We start from the raw sequence: 24,955 nt of genomic DNA on the forward strand, positions 1-24,955 counted from the left end.
TTGTGGCACAAACTTCTCTTCTCCCCAATTCTATTCAATACCTCCTCATTAGTTACGTGATCTACCCACCTTATCTTCAGCATTCTTCTGTAGCACCACATTTCGAAAGTTTCTATTCTCTTCTTGTCCAAATTAGTTATCGTCCATGTTTCACTTCCATACATGGCTACGCTCCATACAAATACTTTCAGAAATGACTTCCTGATGCTTAAATCTATACTCGATGTTAACAAATTTCTCTTCTTCAGAAACGCTTTCCTTCCCATTGCCAGTCTACATTTTATATCCTCTCTACTTCGACCATCATCAGTTATTTTGCTCCCCAAATAGCAAAACTCCTTTACTACTTTAAGTGTCTCATTTCCTAATCTAATTCCCTCAGCATCACCTGATTTAGTTTGACTACATTCCATTATCCTCATTTTGCTTTTGTTGATGTTCATCTTATAGCCTCCTTTCAAGACACTGTCCATTCCGTTCAACTGCTCTTCCAAGTCCTTTGCTGTCTCTGACAGAATTACAATGTCATCGGCGAACCTCAAAGTTTTTACTTCTTTACTACTTTACAAAGACAGATTGCTACTTACTGTAAAGATAACGTGCTAAGTTGCACACAGGCGCAATCAAGACACTAATACATGAGCTTTCAGTCACAGCCTTCATCTGAAAAAATGAAACACACTCCATTTATTCACAAAAGCAAGCACACCAGCCCACCACCTATGGAGCTTGGGCCAGAGAGATTGGAAACTTGCTCTAAATGTTAAGAAATGTAAAATTCTGCACTTCACAAAGTGAAAAAAACGTAGTATCTCATGAGTATATCATTAGTGAGTCACTGCTGGCATCAGACAACTCATCTAACTATCTGATGGTTTGTAGAGAGATGCAGTGCAATGAACAAACAGGATCCGTCGTAGGTAAAGCAGATGATAGACTTCGGTTTATTGGTAGAATACTGGGGAAGTCTGATTAATCGAGAAAGGAGATTGCTTACAAATCATTCGTGTTACTGGTTCTAGAATATTGCTCAAGTGTGTGGGGCCTCTACCAGACAAGGCTAACAGGGATATTGAAGTAAACAGAAAAGGGCAACACAAATGGTCACGGGTTTGTTTAATCCATGGAAGAGTGTCGCACAGATAATGAAGGAACTGAACTGGATACTCCTGAAGATAGATGTAAACCATTCCGAGAAAGTCTGTTAGCAAAGTCCCAAGAAATGGCTTTAAATGATTACTACACGGATATACTACAACCTCCCTACGTATCGCTCGCAAAGAGATTGCAAGGATAAGATTAGAAGAATTACTGCACACACACACACACACACACACACACACACACACACACACAGAGGCATTCAAACAATCATTCTTCCCATGCTCCATATGTGAATGGAACAGGAAGAAACCCTAATAATTGGTACAATGTGACATTCCCCCCGTCATGCACCTCAAGGTGGTTTGCAGAGTATAGATGTAAATGCAGAATGCTGGAGTTGACAGGAGTGCTTGCCTGTGTGAATGAATGGTGTGGCCAAAAGACTGTGTGCAAGTGTCTCTTAATTGTGTCTTTCTGCAGTCTAGTGTGTTACCTGTACAGTAAGTATCCATCTTTTTCTACATTGTTGTTATTCCTACCTGGAGTTTCCAATATTGCATTTGAATTTGATAATAACTGGAGCAACCATATGATGTTGACTGTTGGGTACAAGGTGGGTTTCTTCTACTATTCAGGCTCCTGAGTTCCTGATTTTTGAGGAATTTTCCTCCTTCTGATGAATATATGAATCTGGAATTAACGAAACATTACAATTACACCATAATCAATCATTCTTAGTTTTCTTGCTCATTACTTTATTTCAAATTCTATTTGGTCATTAAAGGACTGAAAGTAATTTATAAGAATCAAAGTAAACACTCAAAATTTCATTTCTCTTAGTGTTTACATGTGCTTTTATTTATGAAAAAGTTTAAAAATGTAACATAATATTCAAGCAAAACATGACTGTTTCACTAAACACAAATATGTCAGCAAGAGGTAAACTACTGTGGGTCTCTAGGAGCAATAATCAGTTTCAGTTTATTGATATTCAACGTGGGCTTTTGACACTGTGTGGTGAGTGGATGATCTGAGCTGACATACCTTATAATTATATTTTATTTGCACCTAGCCTGAAATTTTAAATTACTCAAATCATTTTGGCTGGCTACACTTATTTTTAGGTCATTACCGTTTTTGATTGGAATACCTTTTCACCATTAAGTGCCACCAAAATGAAAGTTGGAAACCTCGGTATCCATTTCACACAAAGTAATGAAACTTTATTTTGTATTACTGCACATTTACTTATGAGTGAACAAGTCTAAAATGTTCTTTTTTGTGTAAGCCTAGATTCCGAGCTTTGATATCTTGTCCACAAAAATAAACCACCACTAATACGACAAACATTTAAAAGTTATTCCCATTAGTTTGCCACTTGTATCTCTATAAAGTAGTGGACCAATCTTGATGATATTACAATAATGGCAGGCAGGTCTTTTTATTTCTTCTTTGTGAAGTTGTTATGTCATACTTCAGCAATGGAAAAAGTACTATGTAGCTTAGTACATTCTCGGAGCACCTAAATGCTGCAAGCCTATGTTATGTTGTGATGTCAAAGCACATGAGCCAATTGGAGAGCTGATGCTGTAGTGGATACAAATCATTTTTCCTCCACTATCATTTGATAAACTAATTGTCACTTTCTAATAATTATACTCATTCACACTTTATAAAATTTAATTCCTTCCTTGCACAACTGTTCTGGTTTTATCTTGTTGGAACTGGAGTGTGAATCCCTGATCACTAAGTGCTCAAAATTCCACAGTTCCTTGTTCCCCAAATTCATTTCAGTAGAGCAATGTAAAAAACACAAACATCAGTTTCATTCCACACCATGGTTCTACTGGAAGAGATATTTCATTCTGTTACTTCAGTCTGAGACATATTACACCAGTCCATTTATAAGGGGATTTATAACTAAATATTTACATTTTTTTCATACACCCAAATCGACTGAGGTTAATGTCATTAATTCAAAGAGGAGAAGAAAAAATTTCACCACCAGTGGGATTGAAACCACCACCTTTAGATTTATAATTTACACATCTGAACAAACAAAACAGTTACAAGAAATGTTGCATCATCCTGTCCAATTTGTAAGTCTACTGCACATTCTATGGAGCAAGCAAGTAAACCCAACAAACTGGAATGGATGAAATTTCACAAAATCATGAACCTGTAAACCACTATACTTTTATTTTGCCTTGTTTAACAGGATTATCTGTTCATTTGTCATCCAGCAGTTCTGTATGGAAACTACAATCCAGTTTAAATGCACCCATTTGAATAACAGAAGTTATACTTACAGGTGTTCATCTACATTGAAGATTTCATTTTTCTGCGTGATATTTTAATAACTGACCTAGTTATCTTCAAGGTTTTGCAGCTGATGATATAGAAGTGCTGTTTGGACTCCTGCCAGACTAAATAATATCTATTATAACTAGCTAGCTACTCAGTTGTAAAACATCCTTCAGTTTGTGTTTTATGACAACTGGACACACACAGCTCACCATATCCTGTCGCACAATCCATTACTCTTGTGAACTTGTAACTAGCTGCATTCCCAACAACTATTTCTGCTGTTGTCTGCACCACCATACTATCAATCACATGACCTCCCACCACTGACCCATCATGTCTCCCTAAACATGTGTGTAAATGAGCACCATCCCGACTTACAGTTCCTGTCAAGCTAAGGATTTCCATTGGCTCTACCAGTCTCTCTTCTTTATGAGTCTGCAATTTAACCAAAACAAGTAGCAAGTAATTTTATTTTTATTATGTTTATTTTTGATGTCATAAATTTGTGAGTTTATTTTTTTCTCATTATAATTCAACCAAAATATTTATCATACTGTACAAAGGTGTGAACAAAACTAGACACTCTTAGAAAGATTTTATTTATGTGAAACGTACACCGCATGCTACAAGACAAGGTAAAATAGAACTCGTTGCGTTGAGTTGCAGACAGGCACAATGAAAAGATTGTTAAACATTTAAGCTTTCAGACAAAAGTCCTCCTTCCAAAACAGCAGGTGTGCGTGCACGCACGCACGCACACACACACACACACACACACACACACACACACACACACACACACACACACACACACTGCTTCCAGCTGGTGCAGCCCAAAAGTGGCCACACAGTTTGTGGTGTTTTGTTTTTTTGTTTTTTAGAAAAGATGGACTTTTTGTCTGAAAGCTTAAATGTTTAGCAGTCTTTTCATTTCAATATGCCTGTCTGCAACTCAACACCTCCTCTATGTGATGAGTAGCAATATATTCTTTCCATCCTGAGCTTTCCATTGTTTAATTTTGTTATACTCCAGTTACTTAATTATATATTTTTGGAAACAGCTTACATTGCACTTACAGCCCATCAATATCTGTTCTATGCTGTCACAATTTGTTGCTCAAAGAATGAGTCGTGGAGCATAAATATGCCCCATTAAACTTTTAGCTTTTTTTTCTAACTTTTATTGATTAATGTTTGCCAAAAAATAGGTGAGAACATATTAACAACATGCCCATCAACCTAAACTCTTCTAACTTGGTTAGTTGAAGGCTCACTGCATCCCAGTACATCAAAGATAAAGTGTTTCAATTCCTATTTGGATAATCATTCATTAAATTTGGAGGGTTTCCTGGTGTACATCAACGTGTCTTATGAAGAACATCACATTCGTTCTTATTCCAGAAGAGGACCACCAATTTACAAAGCCTGAATATGAACACACGTATCAGTTTACGCCATCTCTGAATAGGACTTACTACTAAGACAATCCTTTTGAATTCTACAAGTCCGTCATCTCAGCAAAACTGTCCTACATCACTGTCTTTCCTGTAAATTAAACACAGATTTTCTGGCCAACAGATAGCAACACCACTGCCAGTCAATAAAGTGCAGTCTCGCAATCTGTTTGAAGGTTCTGCAATAGTGTTACAAGTGGTCAAGAAAGCTAGCCTCACTCACAATGTCTGTGTATAACTGTCGATTTGCAGTATCGTTCTGAAGACTGATCGGGATCTTTGGTATGGAGCTGAACGGAAGGTCTAAACAAGAAACTTCACCAGTTCTGTGCTGTGATGACACACACACACACACACACACACACACACACACACACACACACACGGCCAATGCTGCCTCTGATTGCTAACACCAGACCTCATCACCCAAGGGTGACATTGGCTATGTGGGTGTGAGTTGTGCCTGTGTGAATGTGATTTTTCTGTGTCTGATGAAGGACTTACTCCATTAGCTGAGTATTTCTAACATTCTTTTCCCCTCTGTGGTGAGTAGCAATTTATTCAACTTGAAACAGCCCCCCCCCACCCCCCACCCCAATACAAAAGACAGCATCAGCTATCAGATAAACCAACAGTTTCAATAATTATACAACATATGCAGGGAGCAAGAATCTCAACTTATTAATTGTTATCTGACGGAGCTTTTGTGGAAAAGTCCCAAGAGGTCACATCTCTTGTAGAAATCAGTCACCCCCACAACATACTTGGAATTGAGAATCAGTTGAAACATTAAGTAGACAGTACAGAAATTTTTGAGAACACATATCAATATGAAAATGATATGTTCCAGGAGGAGGAGCAGTGTTTATAGCAACCTGCAGATGCATTACATCTAGTTAACTAATGTGGGAGAAAGTAACCGCAGTCAGTGAACTTAGATAAATGATCGGGTGTTTCTACTGATTCAGCCACATCAAGATGTCCCACAGGGTCACTCAAAGACAGCCTTTATTATGTAGCATAGAAAATAACAACCCCCTCCCCATAGATTGTAGCAGTAGATGGAGACTTTCACCAGCAAAGCATCGATGGGAAGACTATACATACATTATTAGCAAAATGGACCAACAGTCTTACGATCTATTGCTAAAAACTTGATCTGGTAACTGCCTCTAATAACCAGTCCGACAACTCACACAAGAAAGAAATACCTTTCTAAACCTGCTAGTTACAACAGATCCAATCTTTTCAAGTGTGTCCCCCATGAGAGACCATTAAGCTGTTTCACAAACAGTAGTCACCAAAGACAAAAAGGTCATCAAGAAAGTTAGGAGAGTATTTATATTGTTTGAATATATAGTGTGTTACTACTAACCTATTTAAAAGATAACTGAGAACATTAAGTTCAGATCTGATAACTGTGATTAAAGCTGAAAGAAAATATAAAGCTCAGTGTGGATAAGTACAATTCAAGTAAGGGGTCAACTGAAGTTTGTGGGACCACAAATCTGCTTTGACCAGTGAAACAGCTGTGATGAGTTGTTCGACTTCACTGTAGTGCAGCGTATTTTAAGTGACTGCGCTTGAAGAGGGCATGCTGGAGTATGTGGTGGCATCCTCTGCTGTGAGATGTTTGTTTCTAAATTGTTTGAGAGTGCTGGTAATGATTCACTGGACTTCTTGAGTGCTGCATGTGCGAATAATAGTGGAAGAGGCAGTTTGTTACTGAGTTATTTATTTTCAGGTTTGGAATTATTGGTGCAGTTAGTTGTTTATGGTTGAAGATTTAGGTTTTGTTTTTCGTTAGTTATGGATATGACAACGAAGTTCACGAGTAAATCACTGCATGTTGCTGTGGGGGACGGCATGTTGATCATGATTAAATGCCTATAGTTATTCAATTTAATTGCTGACTATATCAAGTGTAACGTTAGTGGACAAAGTATGAGACTGGCCAAAGTTCCTACATTTCAAACCATGGGCATTATCGACAGGGTAATATAGGGTGTTCTATCCATTGGTCATTCAAAAGATTGTTCTGATGACACGTCTGCTATTGCCATACTACTATAGTTGATTCCGTGTAAAATGATCCATGACAGTTGGCGGCACTGTTGCCAGCTTTCAAGTGCAAATGCCTGCACGTGAAAAACTAAGACATCTATAGAGCTCCAGTAACAGTGAGATGTTGCCATAGGTACATTTACAAAAGGGTATTACATAATTGGTGGATGTAGGTGCACAAAGCAGCCATGCCCAGCTCACTGCAACTGACATAGATTTTCTTACCCTGACTCGACTATAATGTGTCAACTGACTTTGGTTGGTAAGTATGTTTTTATCATCATCGTTGTCGGGGTTGTTGTTGTTGTTATTATTATTATTATTATTATTATTATTATTATTATTTCTTTACATTCTCAGACGTTAAGTCTGGTTAAAAATGGGAAGTGACGTGGACCTTGATCAAGCGTCACTTCCTTTTAACTGTACGGTATATGTTATATTGCATTTAGAAACTTTCGGGTAATTGAACATGTATCAATAATTACGGAATTCTGTAATTGTATATATAAGTTTGGATGTAGCTGTATTGTATTGATGTACTGGTGGATATTGTGTGGTATGACTCCTGTAGTTGATAGTATAATTGGTATAATGTCAACTTTATTTTGATGCCACATGTCCTTGACTTCTTCAGCCAGTTGGATGTATTTTTCAATTTTTTCTCCTGTTTTCTTTTGTATATTTGTTGTATTGGGTATGGATATTTCGATTAGTTGTGTTAATTTCTTCTTTTTATTGGTGAGTATGATGTCAGGTTTGTTATGTGGTGTTGTTTTATCTGTTGTAATGGTTCTGTTCCAGTATAATTTGTATTCATCATTCTCCAGTACATTTTGTGGTGCATACTTGTATGTGGGAACGTGTTGCTTTATAAGTTTATGTTGTAAGGCAAGCTGTTGATGTATTATTTTTGCTACATTGTCATGTCTTCTGGGGTATTCTGTATTTGCTAGTATTGTACATCCACTTGTGATGTGATCTACTGTTTCTATCTGTTGTTTGCAAAGTCTGCATTTATCTGTTGTGGTATTGGGATCTTTAATAATATGCTTGCTGTAATATCTGGTGTTTATTGTTTGATCCTGTATTGCAATCATGAATCCTTCCGTCTCACTGTATAAATTGCCTTTTCTTAGCCATGTGTTGGATGCGTCTTGATCGATGTGTGGCTGTGTTAGATGATGCGGGTGCTTGCCATGTAGTGTTTTCTTTTTCCAATTTACTTTCTTCGTATCTGTTGATGTTACGTGATCTAAAGGGTTGTAAAGGTGGTTATGAAATTGCAGTGGTGTAGCCGATGTATTTATATGAGTGATTGCTTTGTGTATTTTGCTAGTTTCTGCTCGTTCTAGAAAGAATTTTCTTAAATTGTCTACCTGTCCATAATGTAGGTTTTTTATGTCGATGAATCCCCTTCCTCCTTCCTTTCTGCTTAATGTGAATCTTTCTGTTGCTGAATGTATGTGATGTATTCTATATTCGTGGCATTGTGAACGTGTTAAGTGTATTGAGTGCTTCTAGGTCTGTGTTACTCCATTTCACTACTCCAAATGAGTAGGTCAATATTGGTATAGCATAAGTATTTATAGCTTTTGTCTTGTTTCTTGCTGTCAATTATGTTTTCAGTATTTTTGTTAGCCTTTGTCTATATTTTTCTTTTAGTTCTTCTTTAATATTTGTATTATCTATTCCTATTTTTTGTCTGTATCCTAGATATTTATAGGCATCTGTTATTTCCATCGCTTCTATGGAGTCACTGTGGTTATTCAATATGTAATCTTCTTGTTTAGTGTGTTTTCCCTTGACTATGCTATTTTTCTTACATTTGTCTGTTCCAAAAGCCATATTTATATCATTGCTGAATACTTCTGTTATCTTTAGTAATTGGTTGAGTTGTTGATTGGTTGCTGCCAGTAGTTTTAGATCATCCATGTATAGCAAATGTGTGATGTTGTGTGGGTATGTTCCAGAAATATTGTATCCATAATTTGTATTATTTAGCATGTTGGATAGTGGGTTCAGAGCAAGACAGAACCAGAAAGGACTTAATGAGTCTCCTTGGTATATTCCACGCTTAATCTGTATTGGCTGTGATGTGATGTTATCTGAATTTGTTTGAATATTAAGTGTGGTTTTCCAGTTTTTCATTACTATGTTTAGAAACTGTATCAATTTAAGATCTACTTTGTATATTTCCAATATCTGTAGTAACCGTGAGTGGGGTACACTATCAAAGGCTTTTTGGTAATCAATGTATGCGTAGTGTAGCGACCTTTGTTTAGTTTTAGCTTGATATGTCACCTCTGTATCTATTATCAGTTGCTCTTTACATCCTCGTGCTCCTTTGCAGCAGCCTTTTTGTTCTTCATTTATAATTTTGTTCTGTGTTGTATGTGTCATTAATTTCTGTGTAATGACTGAAGTTAATATTTTGTAGATTGTTGGTAGGCATGTTATGGGGCGATATTTAGCTGGGTTTGCTGTGTCTGCTTGATCTTTAGGTTTCAGATAGGTTATTCCATGTGCAAGTGTATCAGGGAATGTGTATGGGTCTGCAATGTAACTGTTAAATAATTTAGTTAGATGTGAATGTGTTGAGGTGAACTTTTTTAGCCAGTAATTTGGTATTTTATCATTTCCAGGGGCTTTCCAATTGTGTGTAGAATTAATTGCTCGGGTGACTTCATGTTGCAAAATTATCACTTCAGGCATTTGTGGTATCATCTTGTATGTGTCTGTTTCTGCTTGTATCCACCATGCATGCCTGTTATGTTGTACCGGGTTTGACCATATGTTGCTCCAGAAGTGTTCCACGTCTGTTATGTTTGGTGGATTGTCTATTTTAATGTGTGTGTTATCTATTGTTTGGTAAAATCTCTTTTGGTTTGTGTTGAATGTTTGGTTTTGTTTCCTTCTATTTTCACTTTTTTTGTATCTTCTAAGTCGTTTGGCCAATGCTTGTAATTTCTGCTTCTTTTCATCTAATTGCTCTATTGCTTCTTGTTGTGAGATTTTACCTAACCTATTTCGTTTTTTGTCTGATATTTCATTTTTTATAAATTGTGCTAGCTGTCCGATGTCTTTTCTCAGTTTTTCTATTCTGATCTGTAGCCTGTGTTGCCATGCTGGTTTTGTGGGTTTCTTCTGTGTGTTGGTTTGTTCTGATCTCTGCCTAGTGTGTATATTTAGTGTAGTGAGTGCTCCTATATAAACCAGTAGTTGTAACTCTTCCATAGTTGTATTTTCATTTATTTTGTTGTGTATGATTGTGTTGATAGTTTTTATTGTTGTTTCGACTTGTGGGTTATTTGGCGGTCTATGCAAGAATGGTCTGATGTCTGTATTTGTGTCTTTGTATTCTATATATGTCAGCTGAAATTCCTCTTCTATATCTAACACGTGTGTCTCTTCGTGTTCTATTTGTGCTTGTTCTGGTGGCTGTCTTAAGATTTCGTTTTCCTCTGATTGTTTAATTGATGCGTGTTGGTCTTTGTTTGTTTGCTCTGGGATGTTTGAGTCCATTACTGTATTTTCTTCTTCTTCTGATTACACATTATTTTGTTCCAGTATTTGTTGTACTTGTTGTTTGATGTTTTCTAATTCTGACTGGGGTATCCTGTTATTTTTTATTATTACACGGATCTGATCAGCTAGTCGTTGTTCTGTTAAAAATTTTAATTCCGGGTATCTGGTAATAAATGTTGTGTATACTTGTGATCTGTATACAGTTGTGTTGGTTCCTAGGTTTGTTGCTTGGTAATAACAGAACATGAGGTGTCGATAACTTCATCTGACCATCTCATCCTCTGTCTTTGTTTTCCTTCTAGGGTGGTTGCAGGAAGCATATCCTGCAAAACACCTCTATTTGGATTTAAATCATTTTCCAGTTGGCTAGCAGTGTCATTACCATTGTGGGCGGGCATAGGGTTCAAGCGTCGTCCCCGAACATGACGGCGCTTGTCCGAGGCTTCTTTAGTTCTGTCCTGAACCAAGTAATCACACTAAAAGGGGGGTTAGCCCTATTAGTGGTTTGTTCTTTCCATCGCCTTTTACGACTGGCAGAACATACCGGAGCCTATTCTTTTCCCGGGCCTCCACGGGATTTTTTATTATTATTATTATTATTATTCTTTCTTTCTTTTCTCAGATGTTATGTCTGGTCAAAAATGGAAAGTGACGCGGACCTTGATCAAGTGTGACTTCCTTTTAACTGTACGGTATATGTTATATTGCATTTAGGAACTTTCGGGTAATTGAACATGTATCAATAATTACGGATTTCTGTAGTTGTATATATAAGTTTGGATGTAGCTGTATTGAATTGATGTACTGGTGGATATTGTGTGGTATGACTCCTGTAGTTGATGGTATAATTGGTATAATGTCAACTTTATCCTGATGCCACATGTCCTTGACTTCCTCAGCCAGTTGGATGTATTTTTCAATTTTTTCTCCTGTTTTCTTTTGTATATTTGTTGTATTGGGTATGGATATTTCGATTAGTTGTGTTAATTTCTTCTTTTTATTGGTGAGTATGATGTCAGGTTTGTTATGTGGTGTTGTTTTATCTGTTATAATGGTTCTGTTTCAGTATAATTTGTATTCATCATTCTCCAGTGCATTTTGTGGTACATACTTGTATGTGGGAACGTGTTGTTTTATTAGTTTATGTTGTATGGCAAGCTGTTGATGTATTATTTTTGCTACATTGTCATGTCTTCTGGGGTATTCTGTATTTGCTAGTATTGTACATCCACTTGTGATGTGATCTACTGTTTCTATCTGTTGTTTGCAAAGTCTGCATTTATCTGTTGTGGTATTGGGATCTTTAATAATATGCTTGCTGTAATATCTGGTGTTTATTGTTTGATCCTGTATTGCAATCATGAATCCTTCCGTCTCACTGTATATATTGCCTTTTCTTAGCCATGTGTTGGATGCGTCTTGATCGATGTGTGGCTGTTTTAGATGACACGGGTGCTTGCCATGTAGTGTTTTCTTTTTCCAGTTTACTTTCTTCGTATCTGTTGATGTTACGTGATCTAAAGGGTTGTAGAAGTGGTTATGAAATTGCAGTGGTGTAGCCGATGTATTTATACGACTGGTTGCTTTGTGTATTTTGCTAGTTTCTGTTCGTTCTAGAAAGAATTTTCTTAAATTGTCTACCTGTCCATAATGTAGGTTTTTTATGTCGATAAATCCCCTTCCTCCGTCCTTTCTGCTTAATGTGAATCTTTCTGTTGCTGAATGTATGTGATGTATTCTATATTTGTGGCATTGTGAACATGTTAAGTGTATTGAGTGCTTCTAGGTCTGTGTTACTCCATTTCACTACTCCAAATGAGTAGGTCAATATTGGTATAGCATAAGTATTTATAGCTTTTGTCTTGTTTCTTGCTGTCAATTATGTTTTCAGTATTTTTGTTAGTCTTTATCTATAGTTTTCTTTTAGTTCTTCTTTAATATTTGTATTATCTATTCCCAATTTTTGTCTGTATCCTAGATATTTATAGGCATCTGTTATTTCCATCGCTTCTATGGAGCCGCTGTGGTTATCCAATATGTAATCTTCTTGTTTAGTGTGTTTTCCCTTGACTATGCTATTTTTCTTACATTTGTCTGTTCCAAAAGCCATATTTATATCATTGCTGAATACTTCTGTTATCTTTAGTAATTGGTTGAGTTGTTGATTGGTTGCTGCCAGTAGTTTTAGATCATCCATGTATAGCAAATGTGTGATTTTGTGTGGGTATGTTCCAGTAATATTGTATCCATAATTTGTATTATTTAGCATGTTGGATAGTGGGTTCAGAGCAAGGCAGAACCAGAAAGGACTTAATGAGTCTCCTTAGTATATTCCATGCTTAATCTGTATTGGCTGTGATGTGATATTATTTGAATTTGTTTGGATATTAAGTGTGGTTTTCCAATTTTTCATTACTGTGTTTAGGAACTGTATCAATTTAGTATCTACTTTGTATATTTCCAATATTTGTAGTAACCGTGAGTGGGGGTACACTATCAAAAGCTTGTTGGTAATCAATGCATGCATAGTGGAGCGACCTTTGTTTAGTTTTAGCTTGATATGTCACCTCTGCATCTATTATCAGTTGCTCTTTACATCCTCGTGCTCCTTAGCAACAGCCTTTTTGTTCTTCATTTATAATTTTGTTCTGTGTTGTATGTGTCATTAATTTTTGTGTAATGACTGAAGTTAACATTTTGTATATTGTTGGTAGGCATGTTATGGGGCCATATTTAGCTGGGTTTGCTGTGTCTGCTTGATCTTTAGGTTTCAGATAAGTTATTCCATGTGTAAGTGTATCAGGGAATGTGTATGGGTCTGCAATGTAACTGTTAAATAATTTAGTTAGATGTGAATGTGTTGAGATGAACTTCTTTAGCCAGTAATTTGGTATTTTATCATTTCCAGGGGCTTTCCAATTGTGAGTAGAATTAATTGCTTGGGTGACTTCATGTTGCAAAATTATCACTTCAGGCATTTGTGGTATCATCTTGTATGTGTCTGTTTCTGCTTGTATCCACCGTGCATGCCTGTTATGTTGTACCGGGTTTGACCATATGTTGCTCCAGAAGTGTTCCATGTCTGTTATGTTTGGTGGATTGTCTATTTTAATGTGTGTGTTATCTATTGTCTGGTAAAATTTCTTTTGGTTTGTGTTGAATGTTTGGTTTTGTTTCCTTCTATTTTCACTTTTTTTGTATCTTCTAAGTCGTTTGGCCAATGCTTGTAATTTCTGCTTCTTTTCATCTAATTGCTCTATCGCTTCTTGTTGTCATCATCATCATCATCATCATCATCATCGTAGTAGGCCCTATGTATGGTGCATGTGTTTATGTGGCTGTGTGTTTCTTGTATACTGAAATTGGTGTTTAAGTTTTTGGCTTGTGTTGTTAGTTGATAATTATGCTAGTCTGTGGTTGGTTGGTGTTGTGGAGTTGATTTTGCCTTTGTTTAGCGAAGTTACATTTTCAGCATTAGTTACATGGGTGAGTTTTGATAATTAAGGACTTTTAGAAGTGTTAAGAGTTCCAACTAATTACTGCTACTTCAGGTTTCCATCAATTCAAGAATATTAGCAGAGCACTGAAGATCAGGACTAAAGACACGTGCTGCTATAAGAAGACATCCGTCCTCACGTATATGAAGGGAGCAGGATAAAAGTATTTTAAACTGATAGTAAAAGTAACACCGAGTACCCCCACTGATTTTTCTGAGTTTAATTGCGACATATGTACATAACAAGCATTCTCTGAATTTATCTACAAAAATTCCATTAAATATGGTAAAATGCATTTAAATATGGTACAAACATAAATAATTGGTTACGTTATGATACCATATAAACTTTATTTATCTTTAATTTTTGTTTGTTTAGCCTACGCACAACCAAATTATAACCTTTTAATGTAATCTAGATCTCCAACACAGATGAGTCTGTCACCAAAACCAAGATTTTGGCAGGGGGGGGGGGGGGGGGGGGGGGAGGGGTGTGTGTCTATAATCACAATCCTAATTTATGTTCATAGAATACAGTATCTCTTGTCTCTTGTTGTGGCAATGGACTATGATTAACAAAACAAACTAGTTCTAATATGTTACTAAGAACCCATAGTTTCAGTTTCATTTAGATTTTTTTTTTTTTTAGATTATCATTATCCTTTGCATCGCTTACATGATACAGGAAATGCAAAATAAACTTAACATTTTACAATTTATTAAAAAAAAATGATCCAATGAGTTAATGCACTGGTCTTTTACATGCTCACTGGACAAGTAAATAATGATCTGACATGCATGCAGTACACTCTGAGAGACACATTTATCACATCATTTAAAGTTCGAAAGAATAACAATATAAAATTTACAATTAAAATAACAATTCAAATTACATTGAAGAAAATAAAAGTATTTGTTAGTTATTTAGGGATTCAAAATATTCCTATATATAGTCAAAGCATTTATTTAGCAGGTAATTTTTTAATTCTAACTTAAATTTTCTCTCATCTTACATTCTCTCGATGCAAACTGGCAGAGCACTACACAGCTTTATTCCATAATAATTCACATTTCTGTTTTTCTAGCTCTTTCTACAAGCAGATTCTTACCAAGATGTGACTGTAGTTATGGAAACCTGAATTTCTACGCAAACTTCTCAAGTATGTTCTTGGAAATAGTACACTTTTGAATATGTACCTACATAGTATGGTACTGTAAGTATTTTTAACTGCATGAATAAAGGGCTGTAGTGTATTTGTGGAGAGCTGTGTGAATAATTCTAATGGCCTTTCTCTGGAATTCAAAAATATCTCTCAAGCAAGATTTTGTTACACCCCAGAACATTATTCCATAAGTTACAACAGAATCGAAATAAGCAGAATGTACTGGTTTTGTACACACTGTGCTACAAACTGTAGAAATTATTCTCACAGCAAAGCATGCAGAATTGACTTTAAAAAATCTTTCCAGCCCAAGTCATAATCAATACACATGCCCAAAATTTTTAGATACATTGTACTTTCTCCATATCCTGGTTACTCAATAATAAATACAGATCATCCTTCTCATTTGCTTTACCGTACTGTGTGTAATTTAATGTCATTTATATAGATCACGAACAATAGAGGGCCAAGAACACAACCATGTCAGACACCCACCCACACTTTCTTAGTATCTGATACCCACTTTATTTTTTGCCTGTTTCGAGATGAGATTAGTTTGACAACCTGAGTTCTATGTTTGAGATTGGATTCAAATAATTTCTTCCCAATTCCTCTCATGCCTACTGCCTCCAGTTTGTCAAGGAGAATACGGTGAGGGAGAAGATCTAGGTTGGGAGAGAAGTAAAAAGACTGGATCCAACGATGGAATGAGTGTCGTGTAATGCTGGAATGGAACAGGGAAGGGGCTGGATGGGTGAGGACAGTGACTAACGAAGGTTGAGGCCAGGAGAGTTACAGAAACGTAGGATGTATTGCAGGGAAAGTTCCCACCTGCGCAGTTCAGAAAAGCTGGTTTTGGTGGGAAGGAGCCATATGGCACAGTCTGTGAAGCAGCATTGAAATGAAGGATGTCATGTTTTGACAGCATGCTCAGATATAGGGTGGTCCACTTGTTTCTTGGCCACAGTTTGTCGATGGCCACTCATGGGAACAGACAGCTTGTTGGTTGTCATACCCACTTAGAATGCAGCACAGTGGTAGCAGTTTAGCTTGTAGATCACCTGACTGATTTCACAGGTATCCCTGCCTGTGATGGGATAGGTGATGTTAGTGACCTCACTAGAGTAGGTGGTGGTAGTGGGAGGATATACGGGACAGGTCTTGCATCTAGGTCTATTACAGGGGTATGAGCCGTGAGGTAATGAGTTAGGAGCAGGGGTTGTGAAGGGATGGACGAGTATATTGCGTAGGTTCGGTGGACGGCAGAATACCAGTGTGGAAGGAGTGGGAAGGATAGTGAACAGCACATTTCTCATTTCAGGACACAACAAGAAGTAGTCGAAACCCTGGCGGTGAATGTAATTCAGCTGTATAGTCCTGGGTGGTACTGAGTTATGAGGGGGAAGCTCCTCTGTGGCCGGACGGTGGGACTTTGGGAGGTGGTGGGAGGCTGGAAAGAAAAAGCACGGGAGATTTGTTTCTGTACAGTGTTGGGAGGATAATTATGGTCAGTGAAGGCTTCAGTGAGACCCTTAGTGTATTTCAAGAGGGACTGCTCATCACTGCAAATGCGATGACCAAGGGTGGCTAGGCAGTATGAAAGGGACTTCTTGGTATGGAATGGGAGGCAGCTGCCGAGGTGGACATATTGCTAGTGGTTAGTAGGTCTGATATGGACGGAGGTACTGATGTAGCTATCTTTGAGGTGGAGATCAACATCAATTTGTTATTGTCTAAAATTCTAACAATCTCTCACATACAGGTCTGTATAGTTGTTTCTGTGCTATGACCTGTATGAAAACCAGGCTGGTTACAATTCAGAAAACCGAAGGTGTCAAGTTAGTGTACGAGTTTGATTTTCCTAAGTTTTTCAAAGATTTTTTTAAAATGGAATTTGGATTGAGAAGGAAGGTATGTGTGCTGGGTAGTCCATGCAGTTGTGTAAAGCCACTGTGCGAAGGTGCGTAGTGGTTAGCGCATCTGTCTTGTTGGTAGGAACGACACAGCATGTTATCTTGGATGGAGAGTAGTCTTCAGATTGAGAAGTTGGTTGGTTTAAAAGAGGGGGGGGGGGGGGGGTGTGTCATCGGTCCCTTGTTCCCAGTAAAATAATTACACAATGGAAAGACGAAAAGAAAGGAGATATACAGCACAATAACAAGAGGAGGGAAGAACCAGAATAATGACAGGGGGACAACCAACACTAGCATGGATAAGACCAGGAAAAGAAAACCATAGAGAGATGCAAGAAACAGGTAGAAGGGGTAAAAACAAGAGAGCAGATGACCATGGCTAGCCGACCACGAGAATAAAAAGGAAAAGCCAGCCACTCTGCAACACATTAAAACATCCACCCTATCATTAGCATGGAGAACACAAATGGACAAAGAACACGTGCTAAAACTAATATAGAATGATAAAACCCACCATCGCGTATAAAACGTAAAGCTAAATTAGCCGATGAGACGTCAGCTAAAATTAGATATGGGCCACTGTCACCCGGGCGCCGCACCGACACTGAGGTGGGTCATCACAGCACAGGAGGTAGCCATGTGTCATCCAAGCGTGGCCAATGTGGAGCCGGCAGAGAACCACAGAGTCCCTGTGAGAGGCCCACATGGAGGACTGCAACACATTCATAGTCTCCTTGATGGCACACAGTTTGTTGTGCATGCTGAGATTATGCCATTCGTCTCCCAAAGCCGCAAAACCTTGCGGCACAGTACTGAATGCAGGTTAGTTGCAGAGAACCCAATTTCTGCATAGCCTGTCTGGCCAGCCTGTTGGCAAGTTTGTTGCCTGGGATTCCGAAGTGACCTGGGGTCCAGACAAACCCCACCGAACGACCCGACCGTTCCAAGGCATAGATGGAGTCCTGGATGGTCGCTATCAAAGGATGATGAGGGTGGCACTGGTTGAGAGCTTGTAGGCTGCTCAAGGAGTCAGTACACAGAAGAAACGCCTCCCCAGGGCATGAACGGAGATATAGCCACCAGCTCGGCAGTGAAAACACTGCATCCATCGGGCAAGGCATGCTGTTCAATATGTCCTCCATTGACATATGCGAAGCCGACATGAGCATCAGCCATCGAGCCGTCGATGTAAACCGCTTGTTAAGACTCGAGAGGAAGTGGCAGTGGAGAGCCGTGGGCTTAACTGAGTCCTTAGGGCCATGTGAAAGGTCCAGGCGAAGCTGCGGCCTAGGTGTACACCATGGAGGTGTACGTAAATGGACCTCAAGTATAGGTAGTAAAGGCAAGGACTCCAGTTCAGAAATAAGGGATCAGACACGAACTGCAATTGGAAGCCCTCACCTGGGCTGCCGATGCGAGAGATGCACCGCCATGGGTGGGAAAAGGAGACGGTGATTCGGATGCACAGGAGAACTACAAACATGTGCTATGTAACTGGCCAGCAGTTGTGCACGCCTAACCTGCAATGGAGGCACTGAGGCTTCCACAAGGATGCTGGTCACTGGACTTGTCCTAAAAGCTTCTGCCACTAGGCAAACACCACAGTGGTACACTTGGTCAAGTAGACGCAACACTGAGGGTGATTGAACAAGGGCGCTCTGTAGAGCTGCAGCAGTGTAGCGCGATCTGCACCCCAGTTGGTGATGCTCAGGCAGCGGAGGGTATTGAGGTGCTGCCAGCACTTCCGCTTAAGCTGATGAAGGTGAGGAAGCCAAGTCAATCGGGTGTCAAAAACCAGTCCTAAGAATCGAAATGTCTCCACTACTGTGAGTGGGTCGTCATTAAGGTAAAGTTCTGGTTCTGGCTGAATGGTATGACACCGAGAGAAGTGCATAACACATGACTTTGTGGCTGAAAACTGAAAACCGTGGGCTAGAGCCCATGACTGTGCTTTGTGGATGGCTCCCTGTAGGTGCCGCTCAGCAAAGCCAGTACTGGTGGAGCAGTATGAAATGCAGAAGTCGTCTGCATACAGAGAAGGTGAGATGGATGGCCCGACAGCTGCTGCTAGACCGTTAATGGCCACTAAAAATAGAGAGACACTCAATACAGAGCCCTGCGGGACCCCTTTCTCCTGTATGGGGGGGGGGGGGGGGGGGGGGGGGACTATGGGAGACACCAACTTGGACACAGAAAGTACGAACTGACAGGAAATTCTGCATAAAAATCGGGAGTGGGCCTCGGAGACCCCACTCGTATAATGTGGCAAGGATATGATGTCGCCAGGTCGTGTCATACGCTTTTCGTAAATCAAAGAAGATGGCAACCAGGTGTTGGCACCTGGAAAAGGCTGTTCGGATGGCAGACTCTAGGGACACAAGATTATCAGTGGTAGAGCGACCCTGGCAGAAGCCGCCCTGACATGGAGACAGTAGGCCATGTGACTCCAAGACCCAACCCAACCGCCAACACACCATATGTTCCAGCAGCTTACAAAGAACGTTGGTGAGGCTGATGGCCAATAGCTATCCACATCAGTTTTTACTGGGTTTGAGCACCGGAATGATGGTGCTCTCCTGCCATTGCGATGGAAAGCTGCCATCACACCAAATCCGGTTGAAGATGATGAGGAGATGTCGCTTGTAGTCAGCTGAGAGCTGTTTAATCATCTGACTGTGGATCCGTTCTGGTCCAGGAGCTGTGTCGGGGCAATGTGCAAGGGCACTGAGGAGCATCAACTCTGTAAATGGGGCGTTATAGGATTCACTGTGGTGTGTAGTAAACGAGAGGACTTTAACCTTCCAGCCGCCGTTTGAGAGTGCGAAAGGCTGGGGAGTAATTCTCCAACAGTGATGTATGGCACCCAATGGTCGAGACATATCTCTCCCCGTTGTTTGATAAGTTGGTGAACACAAGCACGGAGCCGTTTAAAGTCTATGAGGTGCTCCAGGGAAGGGTGCCGCTATAGAGCTCACTGACACTCCTTAGTTGCTTCAGCGACTTCCGGCAACCACCAAGGGACTGTCTTTTGCCGGGGGCACCCTAAAGAGTGAGGGATCACGTTTTCTGCCACAGAAATGGTTGTTGTCACCTGCTCAACCATCACATTGATGTTCCCATGTGGAGCAGAGGTGAAAGTTTCCAAGTCTGCCTTGTTTAAAGCCCATCTGGGCAGGCGTCTGTGGGCTTGATGCCGGGGCAGTGACAGGAAGATGGGGAAGTGGTCACTACCACACAGGTCATCATGTACTCTCCAGTGGATAGATGGGAGAAGTCCTGGGCTGCAAATTCATAAATCAATGGCCGAGTAACTACCTCAAGCCACACTGAAATGTGTGATGGCCCCAGTATTTAAGAGGCAGAGGTCGAACTGAGACAGTAAAGTTTTGACATCTCTGTCTCAGCCAGTAAGCATGGTGCCACCCCACATGGGGTTATGGGCGTTAAAATCTCCCAAAACTAGGAACAGTTTAGGTTCAAAAATGGCTCTGAGCACTATGAGACTTAATAGCTGAGGTCACCAGTCCCCTAGAACATAGAACTAATTAAACCTAACTAACCTAAGGACATCACACATATCCATGCCCAAGGCAGGATTCGAACCTGCAACCGTAGCGGTCGCACGGTTCCAGACTGAAGTGCCTAGAACCACTCAGCCACTGCAGCCGGCTAGGAAAGGTTTAGAGAGTTGATCAATCAGTGCAGCTAATACACTCAGGGGTACTGCATAATCTGGAGGAAGATAAACATTGCAGACAGTTATTTCCTGCGCCATCATCATTCTGACAGCCACAGCTTCAAGAGGGGTTTGAAGGGACACAGATTCACAACAGACTGAGTTTAGGACATAAACGCAAACTCCACCTGACACTCGATTACAGTTGCAACGGTTCCCGTAGTGTCCCTTATAGCTGCAGGGGTCCGTATTGCCGGGAACCAGGTTTCCTGGAGGGCAATGCATAAAGCAGGTGCAAAGCTTAACAGCTGCCGTAGGTCTGCCAGGCAGTGGAAAAAACACTGAAATTCCACTGGAGGATGATGTCATCGTGAGACTGGGATGGCATGGAACATTCAATGAGGCAGTTTACGCCTCAGAGTCATCTGCTGCTACCAACTTTTTGCCTGAGCAGTCCATATTCATTGTGTCTGAGGGTCTGGCGAGATCTTCATCCTCAGCGGACGCCAGAATGTCCACCTTGAACGCAAATGCAGAGCTTGGAGGCAGCGATGGTGTGGGTGCCACGGAAATTCCCTTGGTCTTGGGGACCTTCTTTGTGGATTTCTCTCGCTGATCCTTGGGTTTCTCTGGCTGGGAGGAGGACTTCACTGATTCAGTCCCTGAGAGTCAGGATGAGCGTGAAGCCCTGCGACCAGCTGCTTTTGGGCTCTTCATCCGCTGGCGGGTGTCGATCTTTCCCAGAAACCTGGGAAGGGAGTGACCCAAGGGACCCCTTCCTAGCGAGAGCAGCCCAAGACGTTGTACACTTATCCGGCTTAGAAGTGGGGATGGACGTCCCCTTGGTTGAGGGGGTGTTGCTCCTGAAATAGGTGGTGCAGGAGCAACAGGGAGGGAAGTGCCCCCCCCCCCACCATCAAGGGGCAGGTGTAGTCTTCCGGCTCTGAGAGGTGACTGGGGTTGGTGGAGCTGATGGGGCTAGAACTGTTGTAGCGGGGGCGTAAGATGATGTCATGGGTACAGGACATAGGCATTTAAATTTCCTCTTAGCCTTAGTGTAGGCAGTCTGTCCAGGATCTTGTACTCCATGATTTTCCTTTCTTTCTGGAGAATCCTGCAGTCTGGCGAGCAAGGTGAATTGTGCTCTCCACAGTTGACACAGATGGAGGCGGGGCACATGGAGTATTGGGATGTGATGGGCATCCGTAATCTCGACATGTGACGCTGGAATGACAACGGGAAGACATATAACCGAACTTCCAACATTTAAAGCACTGCATTGGGGGAGGAATATAGGGTTTTACATCACAGCGGTAGACCATCACCTTGACCTTCTCAGGTAATGTATAACCGTCAAAGGCTAAGACGAAGGCACAAGTGGCAACCTGATTATCCCTCGGACCCCAGTGGACATGCTTAACGAAATGTACACCTCACCATTCTAAGTTGGCACGCAGCTCATCGTCGGACTGCAAAAGAAGGTCCCTGTGAAATACGATACCCTGGACCATATTTAACCTCTTATGGGGCATGATGGTTACAGAAATATCCCCCAACTTGTCACAAGGGAGTAATGCCTGTGACTGGGCAGAGGATGCTGTTTTGATCAAGACTGACCCAGATCTTATTTTGGACAAGCCTGCACCTCCCCAAACTTGTCCTCTAAATGCTCAACAAAAACTGATGCTTCATCATCATGAAAGATTCCCCATCAGCTAGCTAACATACAAGGTATCGGGGTGAATAAGAGCCGCTGCCATCCTTAGCCTGATGTTCCTCATATGGTGTGGCCAAGGAGGGGAACGATTCTGGGTCATATTTCTGTACATTGAATTGAGCCTGTGAACGCTTAGAGACTGCCGGAGTTTGACCACCAGCAAGAGATGATGTACTCACTTCATCGCATGTCATAAACCCACTCCCCATGGGCGCCACCCAGCCGCAGCAAAGGCCACCTGGCGGGTTGGCCACTGCCACGAGTCCCGATTACCCCAGGGGGACAGGCATCTACCCCTTGGCATACATGGGGAGTTAACGGCGCAGGCATCAGCAGAGCGATCCATGTGTGGTCAGGTGGCTGCAACCAACAGGGTGCATGGCGGCCCCACCACAATGGACTGGCTACCGTGCTCGATATCAGGTGCAACCAAGAAATCAAGTCCATTATCATCATCAGAGTAGAAAACTATACTGCACAGTTGACCTCACCCAACAGTTGGAGAATGAGCAGAAGTGCAGATCCACGTCGACAAAGGATGCAATAGGTCTCACCGCATGATGGACACGATGCACCATGTAAGGCGCTCTTCCCCAATTGGCTCGTTCTTCGGCAAAATTTTGAAAATGGATGTCAAACCCTACAGGGGACCATCACAAAGGCCGAAACATGCGAGACTCCTTTTAGTTGCCTCTTACCACAGGCAGGAATACCTCGGGCCTATTCTAACCCCCGGACCCACAGGGGGCAGATAGAGAAGTAACTTCAGGTATGCCCCAAGCAAGTGTGTTGAGACTATCACTGTTCACGTTGCATATTAATGACCTCACAGACAATATTAATAGTAAAATAAGGCTTTTTGCAGACAATGCAGTTATCTACGATAAAGTACTATCTGAAAGAAGCTGCATATATATTCACTCAGATCTTGATACGACTTCAGTGTGGTGTAGTGATTGGCAACTTGCTTTAAATGTTGAGAAATGTAAAATTTTGCACTTCACAAAACGAAAAAACTTAGCATCCTATTGACTACAAAATCAGTGAGTCACTGTTGGAATCGGCCACCTAAACAAATATCTAGGTGTAACACTTAATAGTGATATGCAGTGCAACAAACAAATAGGTTCAGTCGTGGGTAAAGCAGGCGGTAGACCTCCATTTTTTGGTAGAATACTGGGGAAGTGTGGTTCATCTACAACGGAGATTGCTAAAAAAATCATTCGTGTGACTGGTTCTAGAATATTGCCCAAGTGTGTGGGGCCTGTACCAGGTAAGACTAGGGACACTGAAGTACACAGAAAAGGGCAGCATGAATGGTCACACGTTTGTTTAATCCCTGGGAAAGTGTCACACAGATACTGAAGGAACTGAACTAGAGAATCCTGAAGATAGATATAAAGTATCTGGAGAAAGTCTGTTAACAAAGTTTCAAGAAATGGCTTTAAATACTGACTCGAGAAATATACTACACCCCCTACATATTGCTAACAAAGGGATCTTGAGGATAAGATTAGAATAATTACTGCACACGACTGATGACCTGAGAAGTTAAGTCCCATAGTGATCAGAGCCAATTACTGCACGCACAGAGGCATTCAAACAATCATTCTTCCCGTGCTCCATACATGAATTGAATAGGAAGAGACCCTAATAACTGGTAAAACGGGACGTACACTCTGCCATGCACCTCACCGTGGTTTGCAGCGTACAGATATAGGCTAGATGTAGATCTGCCTAGTGAGCAGGAGATCCCGGTTTGAATCCCAGCATTGGTACAAACCTTCATTCGTTGCTTGTCTGCGTATATACATCATAGATGTTTTGAGATTTGAGAATGTCTCTGAGAACCTCCTGTTTCATTTGGTTTTTGAAACCGATTGGAGGAGGGAAACATGTCTGCATTTTTACCTAACATGCGTCTCCATTTCGTTTTGTGGGAACAAATCTAAAATGAATGATAAATTAGCAATATGTAAGATCAGTGGTTTCGACATTCGTGAGGCAAATTTGTTTTATTACTGTCACTGGCACTTAATCCAGCTATCGGTAAGTCAATTAGCCAAATCTCACAAGAAAACATATCAGTCAAGCTCTCCGATGTAAGTATTAAATGCATAAAAACATCAATATATAAAACGATGTAGTGAGGTGGTACAATCACCAAATGGAAGGATAAAAGAATACGCGAAACTAAACCATTCACACTTGAAATCTTGATCGATGCCAAACAACGTTAGTACTCGTACTTACTACGATGCCATTTTCCACTGACGTTGCATATCGAAGTATCACTTGTGTTATACTTCCACAGCAAGTAATTACAAATGCAGCATTAAGATCCCGGTCTTTAACAAACTGCAAAAGACTTGATTTTATTTCAGCGCCTGGCTGTAGACGTATGGGATATACTTCCATTCTTGACAAATAATCACTAAGAAAATATTATTCTAACAACGTAGAAACACTTAGCGTCTCAACAGAAAAGTCAGTTCCAACTTCCAAACAACAACATTGTGCACGGCGTTATTCA

At 40.5% G+C, this 24,955-nt stretch overlaps 1 protein-coding gene across 1 annotated transcript; it reads right to left on the reverse strand.

The window, feature by feature from the left end:
- Nucleotides 1-1,967: 1,967 nt before the first annotated feature.
- On the reverse strand, nt 1,968-24,944 carry LOC124620386 (bifunctional protein GlmU-like). The gene is made up of 2 exons (XM_047147063.1): nt 24,676-24,944; nt 1,968-3,846 (listed from the first exon to the last, which is right to left on the reverse strand). The coding sequence occupies exons 1-2, from the start codon at nt 24,838-24,840 to the stop codon at nt 3,559-3,561; spliced, it is 453 nt and encodes a 150-aa protein (XP_047003019.1). The 5' UTR covers nt 24,841-24,944; the 3' UTR covers nt 1,968-3,558.
- Nucleotides 24,945-24,955: the final 11 nt, after the last annotated feature.

Source organism: Schistocerca americana, chromosome 6 (assembly GCF_021461395.2).
Source record: "Schistocerca americana isolate TAMUIC-IGC-003095 chromosome 6, iqSchAmer2.1, whole genome shotgun sequence".
Lineage (NCBI taxonomy): Eukaryota > Metazoa > Arthropoda > Insecta > Orthoptera > Acrididae > Schistocerca > Schistocerca americana.

Coding starts and splice junctions, on each gene's coding strand:
- LOC124620386 (XM_047147063.1), bottom strand. CDS start 24,840: ATGGAAGTATATCCCATACGTCTACAGCCAGGCGCTGAAATAAAATCA. Junction 3,847..24,675: donor CAGTGGAAAATGGCATCGTA/GTAAGTACGAGT, acceptor GTTAAATTGCAG/ACTCATAAAGAAGAGAGACT.